Raw genomic sequence first — 27,968 nt, 5'->3', positions numbered from 1 at the left:
GCCCAGGTCAGGGCTGCTTCCGTTATTCATTGTTGGGTCACACCACACAGATGTTGCGCCAACTCCGGCTGAAGTGCCGCTGCCACATGTTGTTTAGTGACTTGAAGGTTTTGCCGTTCCGGCGACCTGCCCCTCCGCCTCCTGCGATGAACTACGACCAAATCTCACACCCGATCACCCATGGACTCCCGCCCAACAACAACACTCTCGCGCCGGCTGTTAAAGAGACCAAGTGGAAGCCAGGCGGCTCGGCACTGGCCGAGGATCGCCGTCAGGAGCAGGAGTCCAGCAGCTATGATCAGGCCACTGCTTTAGCGAGTTCTGCGGAAGAGGAGTATTTCCGAAGGAAAGCCGAGGACAGGGTATCCCTGAGCAGTAGCATTGCCAGCGGCTGCAGGTCCCCCCAGTGTCGGATCTGTTTCCAAGGCCCCGAGCAGGTGAGTGGTGACTACCCTTCCCACTTTCGAAAAGCAATCCACGTCGCTTCTGCTTCCAATCTGCTGAGGAAGTGTTCACACCCGTGGCTGAGATGACTTGGAAATGATAATAAGTTTGAGTTGTTGATATCTTTGGATTGTTTACTTCTAAACATTTCTTGTAAGTAGTTCAGGAGGACATTGCCAGTGCCTAAGTCACATTTCACATTTCCCATTGAAAAGATATCGGTCAACTCTAGGTAGAGCTGATACTCATGGTGAGAGACAGATCAATCCATGTCCACAGACACCAGAAACAAATGTTTGCAACAGAAGACTTAGGAGCAGAATGAGGCCATTCAGCCCATCGAGTCTGCTGTGCCATTCTATCATGGCTGGTTTATTATCCATCTCAACCCCATTCTCCTGACTTCTCCCTGTAATCTTTGTCACCCAGACTCTTCAAGAACCTATCAACCTCTGCTTTAAATGTACCCAATGACTTGGCCTCTATAGTTGCCTGTGGCAGATTCACTACCCTCTGGATAAAGAAATTCCTTATCTCTGCTCTAAATGGGCATCCCTCTAACCTGATGCTGTGCCCTATGGTCCTAGACAATCATTAATAACCAGATACAGTCAACATCCTTTTCCCAAAACAAAACTATCTCAAACACAAAACAGTTGGGAGGCACAGTGACCTGTAGAAGATGAGGGTGGGTATGGACCAGTAGACCCCTTGGGTCCCACTTCTAAATACCATCACGGCTGATCATCCATTTCAATATCCTGTTCCCACTTTCTCCTCATAACTCCCTATCCCTTTAATGTCAAGAGATTGGCCAACTTTGAAGAGAATTAACACACACAAAATGCTGGAGGAGCTTAACAGGTCAACTTCTTGAGCAGAGACCCTTTGTTATGGCCAAAAATGTAGGTTGTTTATTCCCCTCCAGCATTTTGTGTGTGTTGCTCTGAATTTTCAGCATCTGCAATATCTCTTGTGTTTACTCAAGAAGAAGTCTGAGGTTTCTGGGAAAGTATCAGGAGCTGGGAAAGAAATTAAAAGCATGGAATTGTGGAAACAGGATTCAGAGACGATGGGAAATTTAAACCGTGTGAACTAACAAAGGGGAGCCAGCACAGAATTGTTAAGGGTGATTATTATTTGAGTAAGTTGGTGGAGTTTCTTTTTGAAAAGGTAACATAAAGGGCATTGCATTTCATAGTACAAATATCAATTTGGAAAATATCTCTAGGTTAAATACAGTGCCACCCACTGGTGAAAGATGGAATTGGAGAATCTGGCAGATCGTTGTGCAGCAGAGGCAGGAGTCAATTGGAAGGAGGGGTTGCTTTAGATTTCCATTAGATAGAGGTAGAATTGGGCCATTCAGCCCATTGAGTGTGTTCCACCATTCCATCATGGCTGATTTTTTTTCTCAACCCTATTCATGTGTCTTCTCCCCACTAAAAGGGCAATCAGGAGAACACACAACAGTCCTCATTGGGGTCAATGGTGAAAAGAGCAGGTGGCTTCAAGTTCTTAGGCGTCAATATCTCAAGGAATCTATCCTGGGCCCGACACATTGATTGCATCACAAATAAGGCAGCCGGCAGCTCTATGTTAGAAGTTTGAGGAGATCTATTGTTTATTTATTTATTATTTGTTATCTTTTGCATTTGCATAATTTTTAGTCTTTTGTGCATTGCTTGTCTGTCCATCTTGTGTGTGGTTTTTCATTGATTCTATTGTGTTTCTTTGTATTTACTGTGAATGCCCACAGAAAGTGAATCTCAGGGTTGTGTATGGTAACATAGGAGTACTTTAATAATAAATTTACTTTGAACTTTGATTTTGACCCTCCTTGGCTCCAGTGAAAATAAGCCCAAGGACGTAGGTTGACTTGTTCTTGATCAGTGAGGGTGTCAAAGGTTACAAGGGAGAAGGCAGAATAAGATTGAGAGGGATGATTCATCAGCCATTATGAAATGGCAGACCAGACTCGACAGTCAGAGTGGCCTAATTCTGCACCTAAGGTTTATGGTCTGATGGTCTGAGTTGTAAGGAGAGGCTGGATCATCTGGGAGTTCTTTCCCTGGAGTATAAGAGGGTGAGGCATGACTTTGTAGAAGTATATAAAATTATGAGGGGAGTAGATGAGGTAGATGGTCACAGTCTTTATCCCAAGTCTAAAACTCAAGGACAGAGCTTTACGATGACAGTAAAGACTTAATGGGGTAGCTTTTCACAGAGAGGGTAGAGGGTGTGTGGAACAAGCTGCAGAGGTGAATAGAGTTACAATATGTAAAAGACATTCAGGCAATTATATGCGTAGAAAATAGATTCGAGGGTTATGAGGCAAATACCCGTATTAGTGATGATGTATGAAAAGAGAAAGAAGACAAGAAAGAGGATGATGCCTCAGACGAAGACAAATCAAAAATTGAGGATGTTGAATAGATAGATACTTTATCGATGCCAAAGGAAATTACAGAGTCACAGTAGCATTACAAGTGCACAGATATACAACTATTAGACGTAATAAAGAAATAAGTTACCTTAAAAATAAAATGTAAAAGATTTACAAGTCAAAGATTACAGTATTTCCAAGATTTCCATGTTCACACTGAAAAGATGGTAGTCAAGAATTACCGTAATATTATACAGTAATGGGTGCACAGTCCCACCATCCAGGTAAGGTGATGGTAATATTGCACAGTATTGCCCGATAACCGGGCGTGGTAAACAGAGCTCTTGTAAACAGAGGTTATTAAAACTCTAACAGGAGGGGGTCATCACTTCCCTGGCTATAGTTTGACTCATTGTAGAGCTGAATGACCGAAGTTAAGAAGGACCTCATATAGCGCTCTTTGGAATAGCACAGCTGTCTTAGTCTATTACTAAAAGTGTTCCTGTTCAGCCAAGGTAGTGTGCAGAGGGTGAGAAACATTGTCCAGAATTGCCAGGATTTTCCAGAGGGTCCTCTAGTGTGTCCAGTTTGACTCTGAGAACAGAGTCAGCCTTGCTAATCAGTTTATTGAGCCTGTTGACATCACCCATGTTGATGCCATTGCCCCAGCACACCATAGAAGATTGAATTAAATTGAAGGATCAGGTGAAGAAGATAAAAAGAAAGAAGGGGACAAAAAGAAAAAGAAGAAAATCAAGGAAAAAATGCATTGGTCAAAGGGATTGAACACAACTAAACCAATTTGGACAAGGAATCATGAAGATGCTACAAATGAAGAATGAAGGGTTTTGGAAGAGTCTGACTAATGACAGTGGTATAGTTGGAAGCACGATACAGTTACAGCTCAGGGCATTGGGGTTCAGAGTTCGATTCCAGTGCCGTCTGCAAGGAGTTTCCTCCCTGTGAGCATGTGGGTTTCCTCTGGGTGCACTGGTTTTCTCCTACAATCCAAAGATGTACCAGTTTGTGAGTTAATTAATCCTTGTAAATTGTGCTGTGGTTAGGTGAGGGTTAAATAGGTGGGATGCTGAGTGGTGAGGCTCGCTGGACTGGAAGGTCATGCTTCATGCTTTATCTCTAAATAAATATAAATAAATAATGCAGGAAATTGGGATTAATTCAGACAGACATCCTGTGGAGGACTTCTCTTCTCCTTAGAGGGATGCCCTGTATCCTTCTAAACCTTTTCTATGTATGTACTGCCACGACACTAAACTCTTCTTCTGTTGCCCCCCACCTTGCCTGCATTTCAGTGAGTTCTGCGCCCGACACGACACCAAGTTCTTCTTCCAGCGCCTCCATCTCTGAGCCTTTGAAAAGAAAACTTCTTTGAAAAGAATTCCACACACCACCCTGGTGACCTCTTCTCCTGCCTCAAGCACTCCTCCTCCTTTTCTTGGGCACCTCGCTCTGGCTCTCTGCCTGCTCTGGATCTTTTCATTTCAAATTACCAACAAGACATCAACTATCTTGACTTCAGTACTCCTCTCTCCTCCTTGAACTTTACTCCCTCTGAATGCATTGCCAGCCACTCTCTCTGCACCAATCCCAACCTCAGCATCAAACCCGCAGACAAAGGGGTTGCTGTTGTAGTGTGGCAGACTGACCTCTACCTTGCTAAGGCTAGGTGGCAGCTCTCAGACACCTCATCATACCTGCCCCTTGAAGATGACCTCACTCAGAACCATCAGAAAACTGTCTCTGACACCATCACTGACCTCATCAACTATGGAGAACTCCCATCCACTGCCACCAAACTCATAGTTCCCTTACCCTATACTACTCACTTCTATCTCCTACCCAAGATCCACAATCTGGACCGATCAGGTAGGCCCATTGTCTCTGCTCCTGCCTCACTGAAATTGTGCCCTCATATCTCAATTCAATTTTTGGTTCAGTCCCTTCCCACCTACATCTGTGACACTTCTTATGCCTTTAACCTCCTCACTAACTTTCAGTTCCCTGGCCCTGACCACCTCATTTTCACCAGGAACGTTCAGTCCTTATACACTTCAATCTCCCATTGAGAAGGCCTCAAAAATCTCTGCTTCTTTCTCAATAAAGAATTAACTAGATGCCCTCCACCACCACCCTCCTCCATCTGGCAGAACTGGTCCTCACCCTCAACAATTTTTCCTTTGTCTCCTCCCACTTTCTCCAGACTCCGGGGTAGCCATGGGCACCTGCATGGACTCCAGACATGCCAGGTTTTTTGTTGGCTACATAGAACAGTCAATGTTCCAAGTCTTCCCCGGTAACGATTCCTCACACTTTCTCCGCTACATTGACGACTGCTTTGGTGCTGCTTCATGCACCCAAGCTGAGCTCATCAATTTCATCAACTTTGCCTCCAACTTCCACCCTGCCCTTAAATTCACTTGGTCCATTTCCGACACCTCCCTCTCTCTGCCTGTATCTCTGGTGATAAACTGTTGGCCGACATCTTTTATAAAACTGCCGATTCCCATGGCTATCTTCCACCCTATCTCCTATAAAAATGCTATTCCCTTTTCTCAGATCCTTCATCTCTGCCACATCTGTTTCCAAGATGCAGCTTTTCTGTCCAGGACATCAGGAATGTCCTCCTCCTTGGAAGAATGGGGTTTCCCTCCATCCCCTATTGATGCTGCCCTCTTCCTCATCTCCTCCATTTCCCATAAGTTCGCGCACACCCCATCGTCCCACCACCTTACTAGTGATAGGGTGCCTCTTGTCCTTATTGACCACCCCATCAGCCTCCACAACTAACACATCAACCTCAGCAATGTCCTCCATTCCCAAAGGCATTATTCATTTACATGGCTTTCCGTAAACTCATATTCCACATTCTTGATGTCCAAAGTCAAAATCAGATTAAATTTACTATCAAAACACGTGCCAGCATATACTACCTTAAGATTCATTTTCTTGCAGGTATTTACAGGTTATCAGTACCTTAAACCATGCAGTATTCATTTAAGACTTCACCCACTGAAACAAAATTATCAAGTTACACAGTAACACACACACAATGCTGGAGGGATTGAGCCGGCCAGGCAGCGTCCATGGAAAGAGTAAAGAGTCGATGTTTCAGGCTGAGACTCTTCATCCAGTCCTGAAATGTTGACTGTTTACTGTTTTCCACGCATGCTGCCTGGCCTGCTGAATTCTTCCCGCATTTTGTGTGTGTTACCTTGATTTCCGTTAACTGCGGATTTTCTCTTGTTTGTGTTTTCAAGTTACACGCAGCCTTTCAAATACTTCTGATGATTCCATTAAAATGGATGTCAACTATAGGCTACGATGATGGGATAAAACATGTTGTGACCAACCAGACTCATTTTTACCCCATTAGACTTCATTTAATTGTGAAGGAAGATGACATCAACATTACTGTCAAAGGCCAGTTAGCAGTGACCTACCTGCTAATCATTTCATCAGCACTGTGAGATGTATCCCTCGAGGTCAGTGATGACTTGCACAAATTGTCAATAAAAGAGCTATTTTACAGAGGCACGTATTACAGGAAGGATGTGGAAGCTTTAGAGAGGGTGTGAAGGACATGTAGCAGGATGCTGCCTGGATTAGAGAGCATGTCTGTAGGATAGGTTGAGTGAGTTAGGGCATTTCTCTTTAGAGTGAAGGAGGATGAGAGGCAACTTGATGAGGCATAGATTGAGTGGACAGCCAGAGACTTTTCCCAGGATAGAAATGGCTAATATGAGGAAACATAATTTTAAGGTGATTGGAGGAAAATGTAGGGAGGATGTCAGATTTAAGTTTTTTTTACACGGAGAATGGTTGGTGCATGGAATGCCCTTCTAGAAGTGGTGGTAGGGCAGATACATTGGGGGCATTAAGAGACTCTGAGATAGGCACATGGATGATAGAAAAATGGAGGGCTATGTGGGAGGGAAGGGTTGGATTGATCTTAGAATAGGTTAAAAGGTTGGCACAGCATTGTTATCCAAATGGCCGTACTGAGCTACAGTGTTCATTGCTCTAAGATTTGAGTCAATGTCCTCAGCACTGAGAGAGCATTTTACCAAATGAAGGGCCACTGGTGAAATCGAAGTGAATGGGAATGGGGAGCAAACTCTGCAGTGATGAAAAGGTGATGTGTGCCTCTGTTAAGCTGATTATATTGTCATGCTCTCCATTGCTGTCCCATGGTTTCACCACATTCTGTGTCTTGCTTTACAGGGAGACCTGCTGAGCCCATGTCGCTGTGCTGGTTCTGTGCGCTGTACACACCAACCGTGCCTAATAAAATGGATAAGTGAGAGAGGATCCTGGAGTTGTGAGTTATGTTACTATAAATACCACGTCATCGCCATCAGTGCCAAGAACCCTCTCCAGGTAACGGACATCTTTATTGTAATTTGCTTTTATTTTCCTCCTTTTTCACAAAATCCATGACTTTCTCAGATGAGCACAAAGAACTCTGAGTGCCCCTTTAATAGACAGGATGGCAGTGGATAGTGCTGCCGCCTCACGCCTCCAGAGATCTGGTTCGATTCTGACCTCCGGTGCTGTCATGACCTTTCTGTGACCAAGTGGGTTTTGTCCACCTGCTCAAATTTCTTCCCACATCCAAAAAAGGGTTAATTGGCCACTGTGACTTGTCCCTTAGTGCAGGTTACTGGGCAAAATAAAAATCAAAACATGTGCGATAATGGTGTACTCTATAAAACCCTTGTTAGTCCACACTTGGAGCATCGTGTTCACTTCTGGTCACCTCATTATAGGAAGCACGCAGAGGCTTTAGAGAGGGTGCAGAGGAGATTTACCAGGATTAGAGTGTATGCTTTATGAGCGTGGATTGAGTGAGCTTGGGATTTTCCCTTTGGAGTGAAAGAGGATGAGTGATGACTTGATAGAGGTGTATCTGATGTTGAGAGGGCAGAGATAGAGTGGATTGCCAGAGTTTCTCCCCAGGGCAGAAATAGCTACTATGAGTGGTAATAATTGGAGGAAAGTATTGGAGGGGGGACGTCAGAGGTAAGTTTTTACAGACAGAATGGTGGGTGTGCAGAACACCCTGCCAGGGATGGTGTTAGAGGTGTTAGGGATGGCATTTAAAAAACTCTTAGGGAGGCACTTGCTTTGTGGCCAAGTTTGTGGACAATACAAAGATAGGTGGAGGGGTAGGTAGTCTTGAGGAAGCAAAAGGCCTGCAGAATGACTTAGACAGATTAGGAGAATTGGCAAAGAAGTGGCAGGTGGAATGTAGTGAAGGGAAGTGTAGAATCATGCACTTTGGTAGAACAAATAAAGGCATTCACTATTTTCTAAACAGGGAGAAAAGTCAAAATTCAGAGGTGCAGAGAGACTTGAGAGTCCTCATACCAGATCCCCTAAAGGTTAACTTGCAGGTTGAGTTGGTGGTAACAAAGGCCAATGAACATTAGCATTTATTTTCGGTCAAAATGGCACCTGTGTACAACGCTGTTTCGGTCGACATCTTCTAGATAGATCATGAAACCATATATTTCACTTTTAAAATGTTTTTTTTTACATTTGCTTTTTTGTTGTGAATGTGACTCTGGAACTGTTGGAGCTTCTGATTTGCAGTTTGGAGATCGTTTGGGTGTTTTAGCGCTCTGCAGATTCCAGGAGGCAAAGGCAGTGTGCTCGAACCTCGTGATGAGCAGGACGCAGGATGGGGTGTGAGCTGATGTTCAACTCCATTTTGCCAATTAAAGCTTCCATTGTTCGCTGATTAAAATCACAAAGAAGATTGAAACACTGGGGAGAATGTGGAAGGTGAGCACTGGCTGCCTTTTGATCACTGGTCAGAGAGAAGAGACTGCCTTTGGATCGCTCTGCTGCTGGAGAGGAGAGACTGCCTTTGGATCTGTGGGGGATCGCTGTGCTACAGAGAGAGGAGACTGCCTTTGGATCTGTGGGGGATCGCTGTGCTACAGAGAGAGGAGACTGCCTTTGGATCTGTGGGGGATCGCTGTGCTACAGAGAGAGGAGACTGCCTTTGGATCTGTGGGGGAACGCTGTGCTACAGAAAGAGGAGACTGCCTTTGGATCTGTGGGGGAACGCTGTGCTACAGAGAGAGGAGACTGCCTTTGGATCTGTGGGGGAACGCTGTGCTACAGAGAGGAGAGACTGCCTTTGGATCTGTGGGGGAACGCTGTGCTACAGAGAGGAGAGACTGCCTTTGGATCTGTGGGGGGAACGCTGTGCTACAGAGAGGAGAGACTGCCTTTGGATCTGTGGGGGGAACGCTGTGCTAGAGAGGAGAGACTGCCTTTGGATCTGTGGGGGGAACGCTGTGCTACAGAGAGGAGAGACTGCCTTTGGATCTGTGGGGGGAACGCTGTGCTACAGAGAGGAGAGACTGCCTTTGGATCTGTGGGGGGAACGCTGTGCTACAGAGAGGAGAGATTGTCTTTGGATCTCTGGGGGATCGCTCTGCTGCCGGAGAGGGGAGACTGCCTTTTGATCTCTGGACAATCACTCTGCTACAGAGAGGAGACTGCCAGGTTTTCTACATTTTGGATATGGACTTGGACTATACTATACTGTGTTTCTTTCACCTGATCTTTCTCATTTTTTCGTGTGGCAGGAGGGATTTGGGGTTGATGATCTTGCTGTCATTCTTTTCTTTCATGGTTTCATGGTTATCTGGAGAAGAGTTTTGGAATTGTATACTTTGATAATAAATGAACCTTTGAACCCTTTTTTGAACATTTCCAGAGGACTAGAATCTAAAAGCAAAGATATAATGTTGGGGCTTTATAAGGCATTGGTCAGATGGCCCTTGGAGTAATGTGCGCAGTTTTGGGCTCCTTATCTAAGAAAAGATGTGCTGGCATTGGAGAGGATCCAAGTAGCAGGTCCGCGAGAAAGAGTGTGGGAATGAAAGGATTAACACATGGTAGGTGTTTGATTGCTCTGGGCTTGTACTCACTGAATTTTAGAAGAATGGGGGGAGGGAGGATTTCATTGAAACCCATTATGTGCATATACTTAATTAAATTAAATAAGTCATGCAAAATGAGAGCAAGTTCTGAAGTTGTTTTATGTGTTTGTTCATTTTGCATTCACTGTTCAGAAATCTGATAGTGGACGGGAAGCACCTGTCCCTAAAATACACCTGCCCTTCGTACCCCTTCCATCCATACTTCTCTTAAATGTAGCAGCGAACCCACATCCACCTCTTCCACTGGCAGCTCGCTCCACGCTCTCACCACCTTCCGATTCCCTTTCACCCTTAATGTAAAGTTCCAGCAACGTCCTTGCAAATTTTCTCTGTACTCTTCGACCTTATTGACAGCTTTCCTGTATGCTCCTTCTTCTCCTTAACAAGGGCCTCAATATCTCTCAAAAACCAAGGTTTCCTAAAGCTGTTATCCATGCTTTTCATTCTAACAGCAATATACAAACTCTGTACTCACAATATATCACTTTTGAAGACTTCCCACTTTCCAAGCAAGGAAAACAATCTGTCCCAATCTTCACTTGCCAGATCCTTTCTGATACCATCAAAATTGGTCCTTCTCCGACTTAGAATCTCAACCTGAGGACCAGACCCATCCTTTCCCATAATTATCTTGAAACCAATGGCATTATGATCACTGGATGCAAAGTGTTCCCCTGCATAAACTTCTGTCACCTGCCCTGTCTCATTCCCTAATGGGAGATTGAGTACCACACTCTCTCTAGTTGGGACCTCTGTGTACTGATTAAGGGAACTTTCCTGGATACATTTAAAAAAACTCTATCCTATCTAGTCCTTTTACAGCATGGAAGTCCCAGTCAATATCTGGAAAGTTAAATCACCCATTATCACAACCTTGTCGCAACAGTCTCTCAATATCCTGCTACAGATCTCTCTATAGACCTGCTCCTCTTGGATGGTTGGGTGGTCTAGAATATAATCCTTTACATGTGGTCAGTGCTTCCTTATTCCTCAGTTCCACCCATATAGTCTCAGTAGATGAGCTCTGCATTCTCTCCTGCCGTGACATTTTCCTTGATGAGTATCAGCACTTAACCAAGACACTGCTAACTCTGTAGTAGCAGTATTTTCTTCCTTAGTAAAGACTAATGTAATCAATTTATTTGGAACCACAGCAGCGCTTCTGCCCCAGTGAAGCTGTTTGCTTTTTGTCTCTGATTGGCCCCCTCTCTCCTTTCAGAATCTTTTTCCTGTTTACAAGTCTGCACTCCCCATTATGTTTTGTTGCCAGTGTTATCTTCTCTGTTCTCTTGTTTGCATTTTCGCTTCTCCTGTGAGCTTTCTGCAATCAGCCTGGCTCTGATCCATATGAACAACCTGCCATCTATTGTCTCATGGAGATTTTACTGTCTGTCTGTTTGGGTGATGGGATTCAGCTGGGATTGCCACCTGAACCACCAGAAAATGGGAAAGATTTGAGCAGACCAGAGGGGTTACAATGCAAGACCTGATGAAGGGTCTTGGCCCCAAATCATCCCAATGACGCTGCCTGACCTGCTGAATTCCTCCAGCATTTTGTGTGTGTTGGGATGGATGTCCTGCATCTGCAGAATCTCTTGTGTTTAGAGAGTCACAGTGAGTTATTAATCCCTGGATAGACGGAAAGGAACTCTTCTGTGGAGTTGTTCAGCACTAATCCGGAGTGGGACTGGTCCTGATGAGTTAGAGGAACTGAAAGTAGTGAAGGAGGTGGTAGCAGGGTTGGAAAAAAGGAAGGGTGAAAGAACAGAGCCAAGTAGTGTTTGAGTAAAGACAGCAGAGGAGATATTAACAGAAGCATTTAATGGTAGTATTGCATCAGTAAACAGTGCAAAGAAAAATGGTAAAAAAAAGGTAAAATTAAATATGTACAGTAACTACATGTGCAAACTATTTCATAAAAAGAAACAATACTATAATGACAACAAACATGATTATTAGAAGGTCATTCCTGCATTCAGAAAAATCATAGATTATCTTCACCTTGGAACTACCTTCCTGTAGTTACTCTAGATTATTTGATTCCTTTATTATTTGAAAAATTACCTACTGCATTTAGCTTGGAGGCATTAAAAAGGGCAGGACTGCTCAAAACATTTAATATGTCCTCAGATGAGCAGTTGAAGTCCCTTTGCAACTGCATCCTTGATTTCCTGACCTCCGAGCCACAATCAATAAGGAGAGACAGCAACACCTCCATGGCATTCTCTCTTCCACCACCCTCAATGGGCATAAGATACAAAAACCCAAAAGCACATAACACTGGGCTCAAGGGCAATTTTATCCCACTGTTGGACCATTGTATATTTTGCTAGATCGACTCTTGATCTTACCATCTGCTTCGTTGAGATTTTGCATTTTATTGTCTACCTACATGATCCTTACCCTGTAACTGTAACCTTTTATTCTGCACTTTGTTATTGTTTTACCTTGTACTCCCTCAATCACTGGGTAATGATTTGATCTGTACGGACTGAACTTCAGTACATGTGACAATAATAAACTAATTCACCAGTTTAAGTCCTCTGGCTTTGAACACTATAATATAGGGTTACTGTAGATCAATACTTAATGGCAGGCATTGAGTGGTGAATTAGAATGTCTGTTTTCGTAACATGATACGATGATCCTAAACGAATAGACTCATAAAGCACAGAAAATGCCCTTCGGCCCATCTAGTCCATGCTAAGGTCTTAATGAGACATTATTATTTAGTTAAGGGAAGATCACATGTGATTAGCCAGATGGAATGTTCTGAGCTACAACAAGAAGGGCAGAATGTTTGAGGTCAAATTCAAAAGTGCTCACAGCAGAAAGCAGAGTACTAGTGAATGGATGTTTCTATGACTGGACTGCAGTCATAAAAGCTGCAGAAAGTTGCCGATTCAGCCAGTCCGTCATGAGCACTGGCCTCCTCAGCATCAAGGACATCTTCAAAAGGCAAAGTTAGCACCCAGGACATGCCCTCATCTTATTGCTTCTGTCAAGGAGGGGGTACACTGGCCTGAAGACTCACAGTCAATGTCTCAGGAACAGATTCTTCCCCTCTGCTATCAGATTCCTGAATGTACAATGAACCAACCCGTTAACACCCCCTCATTACTTTTTGGTCTCTCTTTGCACTAGTTACTTAATTTAATTTATATTTCTTTTTGTTTTATTGTAATTTATATTTTTATGTGTTGCACTGTACTGCTGCCGAACAAATTTCATGATATTTACCAGTGATATTAAATCAGATTCTGGAAGGCTGATTGCTGTTGGACTCCCTGTGACTCACTCCCTTGCATTAATGATTGAGATCAAAATGAAAAAAGGGGTGATTAGGGAACTTACAAAGATATAAAATTGACTATGTGTTTTACAGTGATGAGGAAGCGTTGCACCTAAGCTAGAGAGAGATCAATATCCTTGGAAGGTTTAAGCTAAATTGGCTCAAGGACTGTGAAGCATTTACCAAAGCAGCAGGTGGGGAGAGTAAGGCAGAGGATAAATCGTTAGTCCATGTGCCGAGCAGGCAAAGGCAGGTTAGGATACAGGGCAGACAGGGGCAGGTTAGAATACAGGGCAGATGGGCAGGTTAGTATATGGGGCAGACAAGGGCAGGTTAGAATACATGGACAGACAAAGACAGGTTAGGATGCAGGGCAGACAGGGGCAGGTTAGGATACAGGGACAGACAAAGACAGGTTAGGGTACGGGGCAGACAAAAACAGACTGGAACATAGATAGGAAAAATTTAGACAGATATGGACCAAATGTTTGCAAATGGGACAAATATACTATAGGCAAGAACTTAATCAGCATGGGCGGAAGGGCCTGTTCCTGTCCTGTATTACAATATGACTCTGACTCGATGAATGATCCTTACTGTTCTTACACGTTATCTTCAAGTAGCTGTTACCCATTCTTTCTTTGATAAAACATTTTGTCAGCCCAGTAAAGCTAATCTCACAATTTAAATGTTTATACCTGTTTTCTCTCGTGTATATTAGACAGGCAATGTCGAACAGAATTAGACGATGAGTCATAGGGGCAGCATTAGGCCATTCAGCCCATTGAATCTCACCCACCATTCGATCTCAACCTGATTCTCCTCATTTCTCCACGTAACCTTTGATCAGGAACCTATGAACCTTACTTTAAATATACCCAATGTCTTGGCCTCCACAGCCATCTGTACACTGAATTCCACAGACTCACAACCCACTGGATAAAGGCATTCCGCCTCAGCTCTGTTCCAAGTGGACATCCCTCTATTCTGAGGCTGTTCCCTCTGGCCCTAGATTCCCCTGCTATAGGAAACATCCTCTCCACATCCATTCTATCTAGGCCTTTCAATGTTCGACAGGTTTCTTTAAGATCTCCCGTCATTCTCATAAACTCCAGTGAGTACAGGCCCAGAACCATCAAATGGTCCTCATACATTAACCCTTTCATTCCCAGAATAATTCTTGGAAACTTCCTGTAGACCCCCTTCAATGCCAGCACATCTTTTCTTAAATAAAAGTCCCAAAACTGCTCGTAATATTCTAAGTGTGGTCTGACCAATACCTTATAAAGCCTTAGCATTACATCCTGGTTTATATATTCCAGTCCTTTGGAAATGAATGTTGCCTTTATTACCACTTACTCAAACTGCAAATTAACCTTTAGGGAATCCTGCACGAGGACTTCCATGTCCCTTTGCACCTCTGATTTCTGAAGTTCCTTCCTATTTAGAAAACAGTCTACATCTTTATTCCTTCTACTGAAGTGTATGATCACACATTTCATCAAGATGGTGCTGATAAGTGGTGACCCATTATGTACAACTCCAATTGGAATGATCAAATATTCCCATTTAAGACACAACCATGGGTACTTCAGAAAGCAATGTCACTTTGAGATGTTTAAAAAATCTAGCTATGTTGCCGGAACCTGGCTGACACTCTCAGGTTGTGATTGCGATTCCCCGTTAAAATACAGAAGTGGGGACCGTGTACTAGTCTGCAAATACCACTGAAACACAGAGGCTTTAGAATTCCACTCCAAATTGTCCTGCTGGTGAATGTACAGTCTCTGGAAAATAAAACTGAAGACCTCACAGCAAGATTGCAGAACCAGAGGGACATCAGGAACTGTTGTGTGCTCAGCTTCACAGAAACGTGGCTCACTTCCATCATTTCTGACACAGCGCTGCAGCCCAATGGTTTCACCATTCACCATAAAGACAAGACAGCTCAAGTCTTTTAAATGTCGAAGAGGTGGAGTATGCATTATGATTAACTTATCATGGTGCAGAGACATGGCAATTCTGTCTCAACCCTGCTCACATGACCTGGAACATCTTGTGGTCAAAGGTCATCCATTTAATCTGCTGAGGGAGGTTTCTGTCATCATCCTGATAGTGGTGGATGCCTCACCTCAGGGTAACTTCATGCAGGCATTGGAAGAACTGAGCACCATGATCAGCAGTTATGAAAAACCACGCACAGATGTCTTCCCTATCATTGCAAAGGCTTTGAGGAAGTCTCGGAACAACTACCATCAACCTATCGCCTGTGGAAGCAAAGGAGCCAATGCACTTGACCACTGCTAAACCACTGTCTAGAACACTTACCATGCCATGCCATTCCACACTTTGGAAAGTCCGATCACCTGTCTGTATTTCTACTCCCAGCCAGCGTACAGGCAGAGACTAAAGTCCACTGTTATGGTCTGAGAAGGTATGGTCAAGGGAGGTGGAGGAGTGCTACAAGACTGCTTTGAGTCAGTATACTGGACAATATTTAGGAACTCGTCTTCGAATACACCACAGTTGTCACCAACTTCATCAAGATCTCTGTCGATGGGAGTGTGCCTTCGTGAACACACCAGACATACCCAAACCCAATGCCATGTGTGAACCAGCAGATTTTTTAGTCTGCTGAGAGCTAGATCTATTGCATTCAAGGCCAGTGATCCAGAACTTATAAAGAAGTCCAGATACGACCCAATGGAAGGTTATTTTAAGAATGAGAAACCAATTCAGATTGAAGTTAGAGACAGAATCAGATGAACGTTGGAATGGTTCTGGAGGAATGGAAATTATAAATGTCACTCTATGCTTTCAAAAGGGAGGGATGCAGAAGAAAGGAAATTATAGGCCAAAGTCAGCATGGTTTTCCAAAGTGGAAATTTTGTCTGACAAATCTGTTGGTGTTCTTTGAGGAAATAATGAGCAGGATAGACAAAATGGATGTTGTGTACTTAGATTTTCAGAACACCTTTGTCAAGGTGCTGGGCATGAGGCTACTTAACAAGATAAGAGCCCATGGTATTACAGGAAATGTACTAGTATGGATAGAAGATTGGCTGACTGCCTGGAGGCAGAGAGTGGGAATAAAGGGGCCTTTTCTGGTTGGCCACTGATGATTAATGGTGTTCCACAGTGATTCTGCTTCTTTTTCCATTATATGTCAATGATTTAGATGGAGGAATTGATGGCTTTTTGTTCAAGTTTGCAGATGATACGAAGATAGTTGGAGGGGCAGGTAGTGTTGAGGAAGCAGGGAGGCTACAGGAAGACTTAGATAGTTTGGGAAAATGGGCAAAGATGTGGCAGATGGAATACAGTACAGGGAAGTGCATGGTCATGCATTTTGGCAGAAGGAATAAAGGCATAGACTATTTTCTAAATGGGCAGAAAATTTAAAAATCTGAGGTGCAAAGGGACTTGGGAGTTTTCATGCAGGATTCCCTGAAGGTTAACTTGCGGGTTGAGTCGGTGGTGAGGAAGGCAAATGTAATGTTAGCATTCATTTTGAGAGGATCAGAATATAAAAGTAAGGATGTAATGCTGAGGATTTATAAAGCACTGGTCAGACTGCACTTGGAGTATTGTGAACAGTTTTGGACCCCTTATGTAAGAAAATACATGCTGGCATTCCAGAGGGTCCAGAGGCGGTTCACGAGAATGCTCGCAGGAGTGAAAGGGTTAACAGATGATGGTCTGGGCCTGTACTCGCTGGAGTTTAGAAGAGTGAGGGAGGATCTTATTGAACATTTTGAATATTGAAAGACTTCAATGGAGCGGCAGGAGAACGGGGTTGAGAGGGATAATAAATCAGCCAGAATGGAATGGCCGAGCAGATTCGATAGGACAAGTGGCCTAATTTTACTCCCATGTTTTATAGTCTTATGGTTTTTTGGTCATAATCACATCCTACGAGGTGAAACCTAATAGTACGAATGGCTGTGATGCTTCGCTCCCAGGTGAGCTCAATGCCTTTTACACAGGTTTCAAGGGGGGATAAAACTACACCTCTGCAACATCTGGAAACCCTGTGATCTCTGTCTCGGAGACCGATGTCAGAACACCTTTCAAGAGAGTGAACCTTCGCAAGGCCTCTGACTCTGATGGTGTACCTGGTAAGGCATTGAAAACCTGTTGCAACCATCTGGTGGGAGTGTTCAAGGACATCTTCAATCTCTCGCTACTGCAGTTGGAGAGTCCCACCTGCTTTAAAAAGGTCAACAATCATACCAGTGCCCAAGAAGAGCAGGGTGAGCTGCCTCAATGGCTGCAACCCAATTGCACTCATATCTACAATGATGAAGTGCTTTGAGATGTCGGTCATGGTCGAAGTTAGCTACTGTCTAAGCAAGGACTTGGGACCACTGCAATTTGCCTTTTGCCACAATAGGTTTACAGCGGATGCAGTCTCATTGGCTCTCCTCTCAGCCTCAGATCACCTAGACAATAGCAATACCTAGGTCAGGCTTGATTGATTGCAGCTCAACAATCAGACCCTTGGTTCTAATCATCAAGCTCCAAACCCTGGGCTTCTGTAGCTCCCTCTGCAAAAGGCTCCTTGACTTCCTCACTGGGAGACTCTAGTCAGTGCAGATCAGATATAACATCTCCTCCTCACTGACAATCAACACTAGCACACCTCAAGGATGTATGTGTAGTCCACTACTCTACTCTCTCTATACTCATGACTGTGTGGCTAGGCATAGCTCAAACACCATTTACTGATGACACAACTGTTGTTGGCAGAATTTCGGACGGTGCAAAGAGGCATAAAGGAGTGAGATAGATCATCTGGGTGAGTGTGTTGCAGCAACAACATTGTGCCCAGTGTCAGTAAGACCAATGAATGCATTGTGGACTTCAGGAAGAGGAAGCTGAGGAAAGACACAGCAGTCATCATCAATGGATCAGCGGTGGAAAGGGAGAGTACTGGGTGTCAACATATCTGAAGATCGATCCTGGGTCCAACATATTGATGCAATTACAAAGATGGCGTGATAGCAGCTATACTTCGTTAAGAGTTTGAGAAGTCTTGGCATGCAACCCAAGACTCAAGCAGTTGTACTGTGGAGAACATTCGAACCTGGCAAGAGGGGCCACTGCACAGGAAGAAAAACCTGCAGAAAGTTGTAAACTCAGCCAGCTCCATCATGGGCACTAGCCTCCCCAGCACTGAGGACACCTTCAAAAGGCAGCATCCATCATTAAAGATCCCCATCACCCAGGACATGCCCTCTTCTCATTGCTACCGTCAAGGTGGAGGTACAGGAGCCTGAAGGCACATGCTCAGCATTTCAGAACCAGCTTCTTCCCCTCCATTATCGGATTTCTGATTGGACAATGAACCCATGAACACTAGTTTTTTTTTGCACTCTTTTTGCACTACTTTGTCAATTTAATTTTTAATATATATTTCTTATTGTAATTTATATATTTTTAATTATTTATCGCAATGTACTGCTGCTGCAAAAGAAAACAAATGCCAGTGATATTAAACCTGATTCTGCTTCTGACATCTCTATACCATATTCCATCTGCCACTTCTTTACCCCTTCTCCTTACCTGTCTAAATCCTTCTGCAGACTACCTGTCCTTCCACCTGTTTTCATACCGCCCTAAAACCTGGGCATAAAGCCATCAATTCTGTCATCCAAATCATTGACATATAATATAAAAAGAAGCAGTCCCAATACTGACCCCCATGGAATGCCTCTAGTCACCAGCAGCCAACCAGAAAAAGCCCCCTTTATTCCCACTCTGCCTCCTGCCAGCCTTTCAATCATTCAATTGGAAGAAACTTAATAGTTTATCAAAAATAGTAACATGGAGGATTTAGAAAGTTTAAACAAGCAGTAACCAATACCTAAAAACTGCAAAGAGAGAAAGTAAGATGCTTGTGGTAAGTTACCAAAAAGTGTAAAATTGTTTGCATGATCTTGCAAGATGATGCAAAAAAGAGGAAAAAAACGCCGAAGGTGAATGTTCAAATAGATACAACATGAGGAGACATTGCCATTAGGGAAAAGTAGTTATAGGACCAAAATAAGTATTTTATTTTCAACTTCACCGTGAAAGAAATAAAATTTAAGAAATGGAAGGCAACCAAAGGTCTAACGACAGTAAGGAAATTGACATAATTCGTATCATTACAGAGAAAATGGTAGAGAAATGAAGGTGACTAAAAGCAGAAGAGTTCCCTGCACAACAGAGTCTAAACCAAACAGCTGTAGATTTACCCAGTGAGGGACTAGATTAGATCAGCCTCTGGTTCAGTATGGACAAGATGGGCCAAATGGCCCGTTTCAGTGCTGTATTGCTCTAGCACAGTGAATCTACCTCTACTAAGTATGCAGAGGCAGCAGATGGAATATAAGATGGAAAATTTGAAGAAAATTCTAAAGGTGTACAAATGGATCAGAGAGAGCTGGTTTATTGAAAGTAAAATGGCAAATACACCAGCAATTAGATCGTGAAATGAATACATTGGGTTTAATTGCAAAAAGATTAAAGTAGTGCATAAAAATGTATAAGTTTTGTCAGAATATCACTGAGATCTCAGCTGGAGAACTAAAGAATGAGGTACTTGTCTTGCGGCTGAGATTTAATAGATGCTGAGGATGAGGGGAGACTAAGTAAAACTGGTCTGTATCTGCTGGAGTTGGGAAGGATGAGAAACTGCCTCACTGAGGCACAGAAGATCTGGAGACACAAGAGGCTGCAGACGCTGGAATCTGGAGCAAAATCTGCTGGAGGAACTCAGCGGGTCAGGCAGCATCTATGGAGCAGGAATGGACAGTCCATATTTTGGATTGAAGCCCTTCAACTGGTTTGGACTCCTAGAGTAGTGGATGCTGAGAAGATGATTCCCCAAAGGGAGTGTCTGAAAAGTTGGTACAGATTCTAATAAGGGCTGAATGTTTAGGATTGAGGGTAAGGAGGAACTTCTGGGTGAAGGTTATACATCTTTAGAATTCTCTGCCCCAGGTGGTTATTGGGTGCATTCAAAGCTGAGGTCAAATTTTGAACAGTGGGGAAATTAGGGACCAGGCATGAAAGTAGAGCTGAGTTACAGAACAAGTCACCATCTGACAGAATGATAGAGCAGGTAAGGCTCCTCCCATTTCTGCTACTTAGTTATTAGGAACTCACCACAAACTATGGATAGTTCTGATTCCTGCCTATAGTCCATATTAATCTCCTTTTGCCCAGCTCCGGCTGTTGCTTATGGCAGTAATCTTTTCCTCAGGAATTCCCTCCAGAAGCATCTTCGCCTCTGTCTCCTTTATCCTTACAAAAACCCTTCCATATTTATCCGGCTCGGCCTATATTTTGTGAATCCGTACTCCTCAGGGTTACAGTCATTAACACTGATTGCTGAGTGAATATTACATTAATGTATGTTATGTAAACAAACTGCCAACTGTACAATTGAACTAAGAAGACCTGCGCAGACTTTGATCTCTTTCTGCTCCCCCTTCAGTGGCAGGCAATCTCCCTGACAGTGATTGAGAGAGTGCAAATTGCAGCTGCAATCCTCGGCTCCTTGTTTCTCATCGCAAGTATTTCTTGGTTGGTCTGGTCAACAATCAGCCCTTCAGCAAAGTGGCAGAGACAGGACCTCCTCTTCCAGATCTGCTATGGAATGTATGGATTCATGGACATCATCTGCATTGGTAGGTCCTCCTCAATCCACCTCTTGAAACATAACAAAATTCTTTTGGGGTTTGTCAGAGTAAATGCAGGGATGATGTTTGCTGCAGCTGGGGTACAGAGTTTGGGGTCACAATAAGCACTCAGCTATTCATAACAGAGGCCAGAAGAATTTCCTCTTTGTAATTCTTTATACATGAGGGCCATGGTAGCATAATTGATGGGAATTTTCTGTATTATGGTCTAGAGCAGGGGTTCCCAACCTTTCTTATGCCGTGGACTAATAACATTAAGGAAGGGGTCCGTGGACCCCAGAATGGGAGCCTCCGATCCAGAGGGAAAATGGACCTGAGTTAAAAGCTCTGCCGTGATCGTATTGGATGCTGGGTTGGTGAATGAACATCCCTTCCATACATGTCTTATGTTCTGCATGTAATTCCAACAGCAGACTGGAAGGCATGTGTTCTGAGAATGAGATGTACTGGACAAGGGAAAGGAGAACATAGAACACTGTGACACAGTACAGGCCCTTCTGCCCACAATGTTGTGCTGACCTTTTAACCTACTGTAAGATCATTTTAGGAGGATCAGAAGTGACTTGACAGAGATGTACAAGATTATAAGAGGCATAGATTGGCTGAACAGCCAGCACCTTTTCCCCAGGGCAGAAATGGCTAATACCAGGAGACATACTTTCAAAGTGATTGGTGGAAAGTCCAGGGGGGATGTCAGAGGTAATTCTTTGACACAGATGGGCATGTGGAACACACTTCCAGGGGTATGTGGTAGAGACAGATATGCTAGGGGCATTTCAGAAACTCTTAAGTACCTCACAAACTACCCACCCACCCATCCTGTCCAGCGATGCCTGCACCATTTGTGGAAAAGACTACCGTTCCCATTTGGGGTTTACCAGGCACTGCAGAACCGATCAAACTGCAGTGGAACAGGTCTACTGCCCCAGGAGAAAAAGAAGGGTAGACTAAGCAAGTAAGGAGTATGAGAATATCGTTTATAGAGCATCTGGCACAGTATTACTGAAAATATTGAAAGCATCCAAATGTCATTATCACAATCTGTTCCATGACTGACACACATGAATAATGTGATGGAAAGATTAAATTTGTGGAAGATTGAGGGAAAAGCAGAACATAATTGAAATGGCATGAGACTAACGAATTTTGTGTTCAGAATATCTACATACGCAGAGCAGAGAGGGGCGGGATAATAACAAGGGAGACAAATCCAATTTTGGCCTGTGTTGTAAAGCAGATGGAGCAACAGATTGGCGGTAACAGAGTGATTAGAAAGTCGGGAGTGAGGGAGACAGACAGGAGACTCAGTGGCCACAGAAAAGGCGCCAGGATGGTGTGTTGTGTCCCAGGTGCCAGGGTCAAGGATGTCTCTGAGCAGCTGCAGAGAATTTTCAAAGGGGAAGGATGAACAGTCAGAGGTATGTTGGTACAAATGAATCAGGTAGAAAAGCCGGAGGTAACACTTCACCTGACAATCTGTTGGGGTCACCTATCGTATCCAGAGCTCCTGATATGGCCTGCTCTACATTTGTGATATCTGACGTGAATTGGGGGGGGGGCAGCTTTGTTGAGCACCTCCACTCCTTATACAGAAAGTGTAATTTCCCGGTGGTCAACTATTTTAATTCCCATGCCCATTTCTGTTCCAACATGTCGATGCATGGCCTCCTCTTCTGCCACAATGAGGCCACTGTGGTTGGGGGTGCAACATCCATTATTTCCTCTAGGTAGTCTCCAACCTGATGGTATGAACATTGATTTCTCCAACATCTGATTATTTTTCCCTCTCCCTCTTCCTCCATTCCCTACTCTGGCCTCTGTCTTATCTCTTGTCCTGACCTGCCTATCACCTTCCTCTGGTGACCCTCCTCCTCCCTTTCTTCCATGGTTGACTCTCCTTTCCAATCAGACTTTTTCTTATCCAGCCCTTTACCTTTTGCACCTATCAGCTCCCAGCTTCGTACTTCATGGCCCCCTCCCTTGCTAAACTTGGCTTCACCTATCACCTTCTAGCTCGTCTTCCTCCCCCCCCCCCCCACCAACCCCAATTCTTATTCTGGAATCATCCCCATTTCTTAACAGTCCTGATGAAGGGTCTTGGCCTGAAACGTTGACTGTTTACTGATTTCCACAGATGCCGCCTGATCTGCTGAGTTCCTCCAGCGTTTTGTGTGTGTTCTGGATTTTCAGCGTCTACAGAACCTCTTGTGTTTGCAGGAAATTTGCCTTCATTATCTGGGAAAGCCTATAAGAGCAGCGAGGTCACAGTGTAGCTGTATAAAAGATGGTCCAGGTCACAGCAGGAGTACAGTGTGCAAATAGGACAATCTGAGCTGGAAGAGAGGAGACCAGGGGGTGACCAGTGTAGATAGTTATGAGCCAGATCAATGGGGTAGATGGTGGGAATCCTTTCCCCGTGATGTGGATGTCTAAACAAAGCAAGAGTCCAAGGTGAGAGATGGGGGGTGGTGTTGGAGAGGATCTGAATCCCCTGGGGGAGGGGGGAATGTCTGGAATATGGAATATGCTGCCTGAGGAGGTGGTGGAGACAGAGATTCTCAGAACATTTTAAGAATCATCTAGAGGAGCACTTGAGAAGCCATGGTTTTGTAGCTATGGATGAGGTGCTGGTAAACAGGATGACTATAGATGGGGAGGTGGAAGTCACCAGGGACAAGGCGAATTGAAAGGCCTGTTTCTACCTTGCCTGACTAAGAATAAACTGCTTCGAGGCAGCTGGAATTCAGATAGATCCTGGTAGCAGTGACATGGACTTCAGCAAAGCATTTGACAAGGTCCCTCATGAGAGACTCATCCAGAAAGTCATGAGGCATGGGATAAGTGGAACTGTTTGGATAAAAAATTGGCTTAAAGGAAGAAAGCAGAGGGTAGTTGTGGAAGGAAAGTATTCTGTCTGGAGGTTGGTGACTAGTGGAGTGCGCATGGATCTGTCCTGGGACCCCTGCTATTTGTGATTTTTATAAATGACTTGGATGTTGAGGTGGAAGGATGGGTGAGTAAGTTTGTGGATGACACGAAGATTGGAGGAGTTGTGATGGAACTGTAGGTTGTCGAAGGTTACAAGAGGATATAGACAGGCTGCAGAGTTGGGCAGAAAAATGGTAGATGGAGTTCTATCCGGACAAGTGTGAAGCGATGCATTTGGAAAGGACAAACTGGAAGACTGAGTACAGGATTAACGGTCAGTTACTGAAGAGTGTGGATGAACAAAGGGACCTTGGGGTTCAAATCCATACATTCCTCAAGGTCGGTGCACAGGTTGATAGGGTAGTTAAGAAGGCCTACGGGATGCTAGGCTTCATTAACACGGGGATTGAGTTCAAGAGTAGAGAGGTCATGTTGCAACTCTACAAATCTCTGGTGGGACCGCACTTATTGTGTTGTGTTTTGTGTTCAATTCTGATCACTTCATTATAGGAAGGATGTGGAAGCTATGGAGACGGTGCAGAGGAGATTTACCAGGATGTTGCCTGGATTGGAGAATGTTATATGAAGCAAGGTTAGCAGAGCTGGGACTTTTCTCTTTGGAGTGTAGAAGAATGAGAGGGGAGTTGATAGAGGTCTACAAGATTATGAGAGGCATTGATAGGGTGGATAGTCAGTACCTGTTTCCCAGGGCACCAATAGCAAACCAGAGGGCATATGTACAAAATTAAGGGAGGGAAGTTTAGGGGAGACATCAGGGGTAAGTTTTTTACACAGAGGGTTGTGAGTGCCTGGAATGACTTGCCAGGGATGGTGGTGGAGGCTAAAACATTAGGGGTATTTAAGAGCAACACGAGTGAATCTGCAGATGCTGGAAATAAATAAAAACACAAAATGCTGGCAGAACTCAGCAGGCCAGACAGCATCTATGGGAGGAGGTGGTGACGATGTTTCGGCCTGAAATGAGAAATTGAGAGTGAACAGCCACAAATTCTCAATTGGATTGAGGCGTGGACTCTGACTTGGCCACTCCAGGACATTAACTTTGTTGTTTTTAATCCATTCCTGTGCAGCTTTGGCTTTATGCTTGGGGTCATTGTGTTGCTGGAGAACAAATCTTATCCCAAGTTGCAGTTCTCTTGCAGACTGCATCAGGTTTTCATCCAGGATTTCCCTGTATTTTGCTGCATTCATTTTACTCTCTGCCTTCACAAGCCTTTCAGGACCTGCTGCAGTGCAGCATCCCCACAGCACGATGCAGCATGCTTCTCACTCGGGATGGATTGTTTCTGATGGTGTGCAGTGTTTGGCTTATGCCAAACAGCGTTGATTGTGATGGCCAAAGCACTATTTTGGTTTCATTATATCAAAGAACCTTCTACCCGCTGACTTCAGAGTCTCCCACATGCCTTCTGGCAAACTGTAGCTGAGATTTCATGTGAGCTTTTTTCGACAGTGGCTTTTTCTTTGTCACTCTCCCATAAAGTTGTGACTGGTGAAGCACCTGGGCAACAGTTGTTGTTTGTACAGTCTCTCCTTTGCACCTCTGAATTTTGGATTTTCTCCCCATTTAGAAAATAGTTCACACCTTTATTCCTTCCGCCAAAGTGCATGACCCTACACTGTATTCCATCTGCCACTTCTTTGCTCATTCTCCCAGTCTGACTCCTTCTGTGGGCACCCTGCTTCCTCAACACTGTATATCCCACATCTCAGTATCATCTGCAGATATGGTCACAAAGCCATCGGTTCCGTCATCCACATCTTTAACATATAATATAACTATATAACAATTACAGCACAGAAACAGGCCATCTCGGCCCTTCTAGTCCGTGCCGAGTGCTTACTCTCACCTAGTCCCACCGACCTGCCCATAACCCTCCATTCCTTTCCTGTCCATATACCTATCCATTTTTAAAAAATGACAACATCGAACCTGCCTCTGCCACTTCTACTAGAAGCTCGTTCCACACAGCTACCACCCTCTGAGTAAAGAAGTTCCCCTTCATGTTACCCCTAAGCTTTTGCCCCCAACTCTCAACTCATGTCCTCTTGTTTGAATCTCCCCTACTCTCAATGGAAAAAGCCTATCCATGTCAACTCTATCTGTCCCCCTCATAATTTTAAATACCTCTATCAAGTCCCCCCTTAACCTTCTACGCTCCAAAGAATAAAGACCTAACTTGTTCAACCTTTCCCTGTAACTTAGGTAACGTTTTAGTAAATCTCCTCTGTACTCTCTCTATTTTGTTGACATCTTTTCTATAATAATGTGAAAAGAAATGGTCCCAATACTACTAGTCACCATTAGCCGACCAGAAAAGGAAACAATTCAGAAAATGTGTAGCTCAGATGTTTGATGGTTGGGTTGAGTTGTTCTCTAATCTTGGCAATTTACCTACAAATGTATTGTTACCATATGAGGAGCTAGCTCTCCATGCTGTATAGCTCCAAGGCCTGAATGATGAATTCGTCAGAACACAAAAGGAGACTGTCTGAAAGGAAAAACCAGCAGGTCGCATTGCATCAGCCTTGGCCAAACCCTGCAAACTCCTTTCAGAGTATCAGATAGTCCCTTGGAGCACTGTCATGGGATCGGCCTCCTCTTTTACTCATTCCAAACCGTCCTGGGTAAAATATTCTTTCCTTAGCTACGATAGCTCGTAACAGTGGTGAGAATTAAGTTGCCTTATGGAGATGCCCGTCATGCCATTTCACAACGCACAGAGACGGTTCTTGTACGGCTACTCCCGCACTCCTTTCACCACCCTGCCATTGCCTACTGACCAGGCATGCCAGGGCAGTCTCTTTTACCATCCAGTGGTGGGGAAGGTCCCCAGTGGAAGTCTCTTCATGCAGGGGCCCTTTCGGGACATGAGAAGGAAGGTACTACGTAGGGCAGAGTCATGCAATGGATTTTTCAGCTAGTTCACTGACACCCCATTCACCTGTCCATTCTGAGACTGGGAGGAGTCAGTGTACCATGTCTATATGGATTGTGAAAGGTTGCAGCCCGTTTGAGTATCTGCTCCTCAAGTACTGGCTGCACTTTAGCCCCAGACTCCTGGTATGGTCACCCAGTAAGTTGCTGGGGGGATCTACTCGTAGGCTAGCTCCTCTGCTTGCCTCTCTTCCAGGGTTACGTTCGTGTCCAAGTTGCTTTAGAAAGGGAGCATGTGGTCACTATGGGTACAGTGGGAGATTTCTGAGAATGGTGGGCCTTCCAAGAAATTACGTATCATAGATGATAGTAACTTTGTAGGAATTTGAAATTGTAAATAGTATTCTAATTCCCCGATCAATGTGTGTATTTTGAGTGTGAATAAACTTCTGTAGTTTTGTTTAAAAAAAAGAATTAAGCTAGTTTGACTACTAATACAACTACTGTATGTCTGAAACAGAAAATTAAAATGCTGGACACAGCAGGTCAGGCAGCATCTGTGGAGAGCCAAACAGCAATTAACATTTCAGGTTGAAGAAATTTCTTCAGATCTGGAGTGTACTTCAGAGTCACAGTGTCAGGAACGATTTGGCTTTCAGTGAGTAGGGCTAAACGTGTGCTATATTCCAGAACCATCCTGGTTTACACTGACGGCTCCAGTCCAGGATGGGGCTGGCCTCCAGAACTGATGATAAAAGAACTGACTGGTCTTTTCTCATACTTTTCAGGACTGATTATTCACGAGGGACCATCTGTTTATCGGATATTTAAGCGCTGGCAAGCTGTTAACCAGCAGTGGAAAGTTCTGAACTATGAGAAGTCCAAGGACGTTGAGGATCAGAAAGACAACGCAAATGGGAACAGGACCTCAGGGACTGAGCACACGTCCAACACACAAAATACTGTCCAAGGCAATCGGCCAATGATATCTGTGCCCAGTCATTACTGCGCGTACACCATCCTGCACATCCTCAACCATCTAAGGCCTAATGAACAAAGGCACCAAACAAGTACAGGCAGAGAACTGGTGATGAGGGTGACTACAGTGTGATGCCGGGAGCTGCATGATGAATCTTTGTTAATTTGGAATGACTTTGAGTGGAAGAACAGACTGAGATTCAGATGGTCGAGGATCGTAGCCAATGCCATGGTTAGACCCAAGCTCGGCTGTGGAATTAGACTCAACAGGAACTGAATGGTTGAAGAGAAATTCTCCCATTTCTTAATTTACTGTCAGTAAATAATCTGAACACATGTGACACGAGATAAAATGGCCACGATTGGTTAAGCATTT

At 44.1% G+C, this 27,968-nt stretch overlaps 1 protein-coding gene across 1 annotated transcript; it reads left to right on the top strand.

The window, feature by feature from the left end:
- The first annotated feature begins 50 nt into the window (after positions 1 to 50).
- LOC132392902 (E3 ubiquitin-protein ligase MARCHF4-like) lies at positions 51 to 27,947 on the top strand. Its single transcript, XM_059967452.1, has 4 exons — positions 51 to 437; positions 7,073 to 7,228; positions 20,583 to 20,775; positions 27,403 to 27,947. The coding sequence occupies exons 1-4, from the start codon at positions 51 to 53 to the stop codon at positions 27,723 to 27,725; spliced, it is 1,059 nt and encodes a 352-aa protein (XP_059823435.1). The 3' UTR covers positions 27,726 to 27,947.
- The last annotated feature ends 21 nt before the right edge of the window (positions 27,948 to 27,968 follow it).

Source organism: Hypanus sabinus, chromosome 4 (genome assembly GCF_030144855.1).
Source record: "Hypanus sabinus isolate sHypSab1 chromosome 4, sHypSab1.hap1, whole genome shotgun sequence".
Classification (NCBI taxonomy): domain Eukaryota; kingdom Metazoa; phylum Chordata; class Chondrichthyes; order Myliobatiformes; family Dasyatidae; genus Hypanus; species Hypanus sabinus.
This window is presented reverse-complemented; position numbering and strand designations above follow the sequence as displayed.

Excerpts from the sequence above, each read along its gene's own strand:
- LOC132392902 (XM_059967452.1), top strand. The coding sequence starts at position 51 with ATGTTGCGCCAACTCCGGCTGAAGTGCCGCTGCCACATGTTGTTTAGT. Across the intron at positions 438-7,072 it reads GTTTCCAAGGCCCCGAGCAG|GGAGACCTGCTGAGCCCATG; the intron begins GTGAGTGGTGAC and ends CTTGCTTTACAG. Across the intron at positions 7,229-20,582 it reads GTGCCAAGAACCCTCTCCAG|TGGCAGGCAATCTCCCTGAC; the intron begins GTAACGGACATC and ends CTCCCCCTTCAG.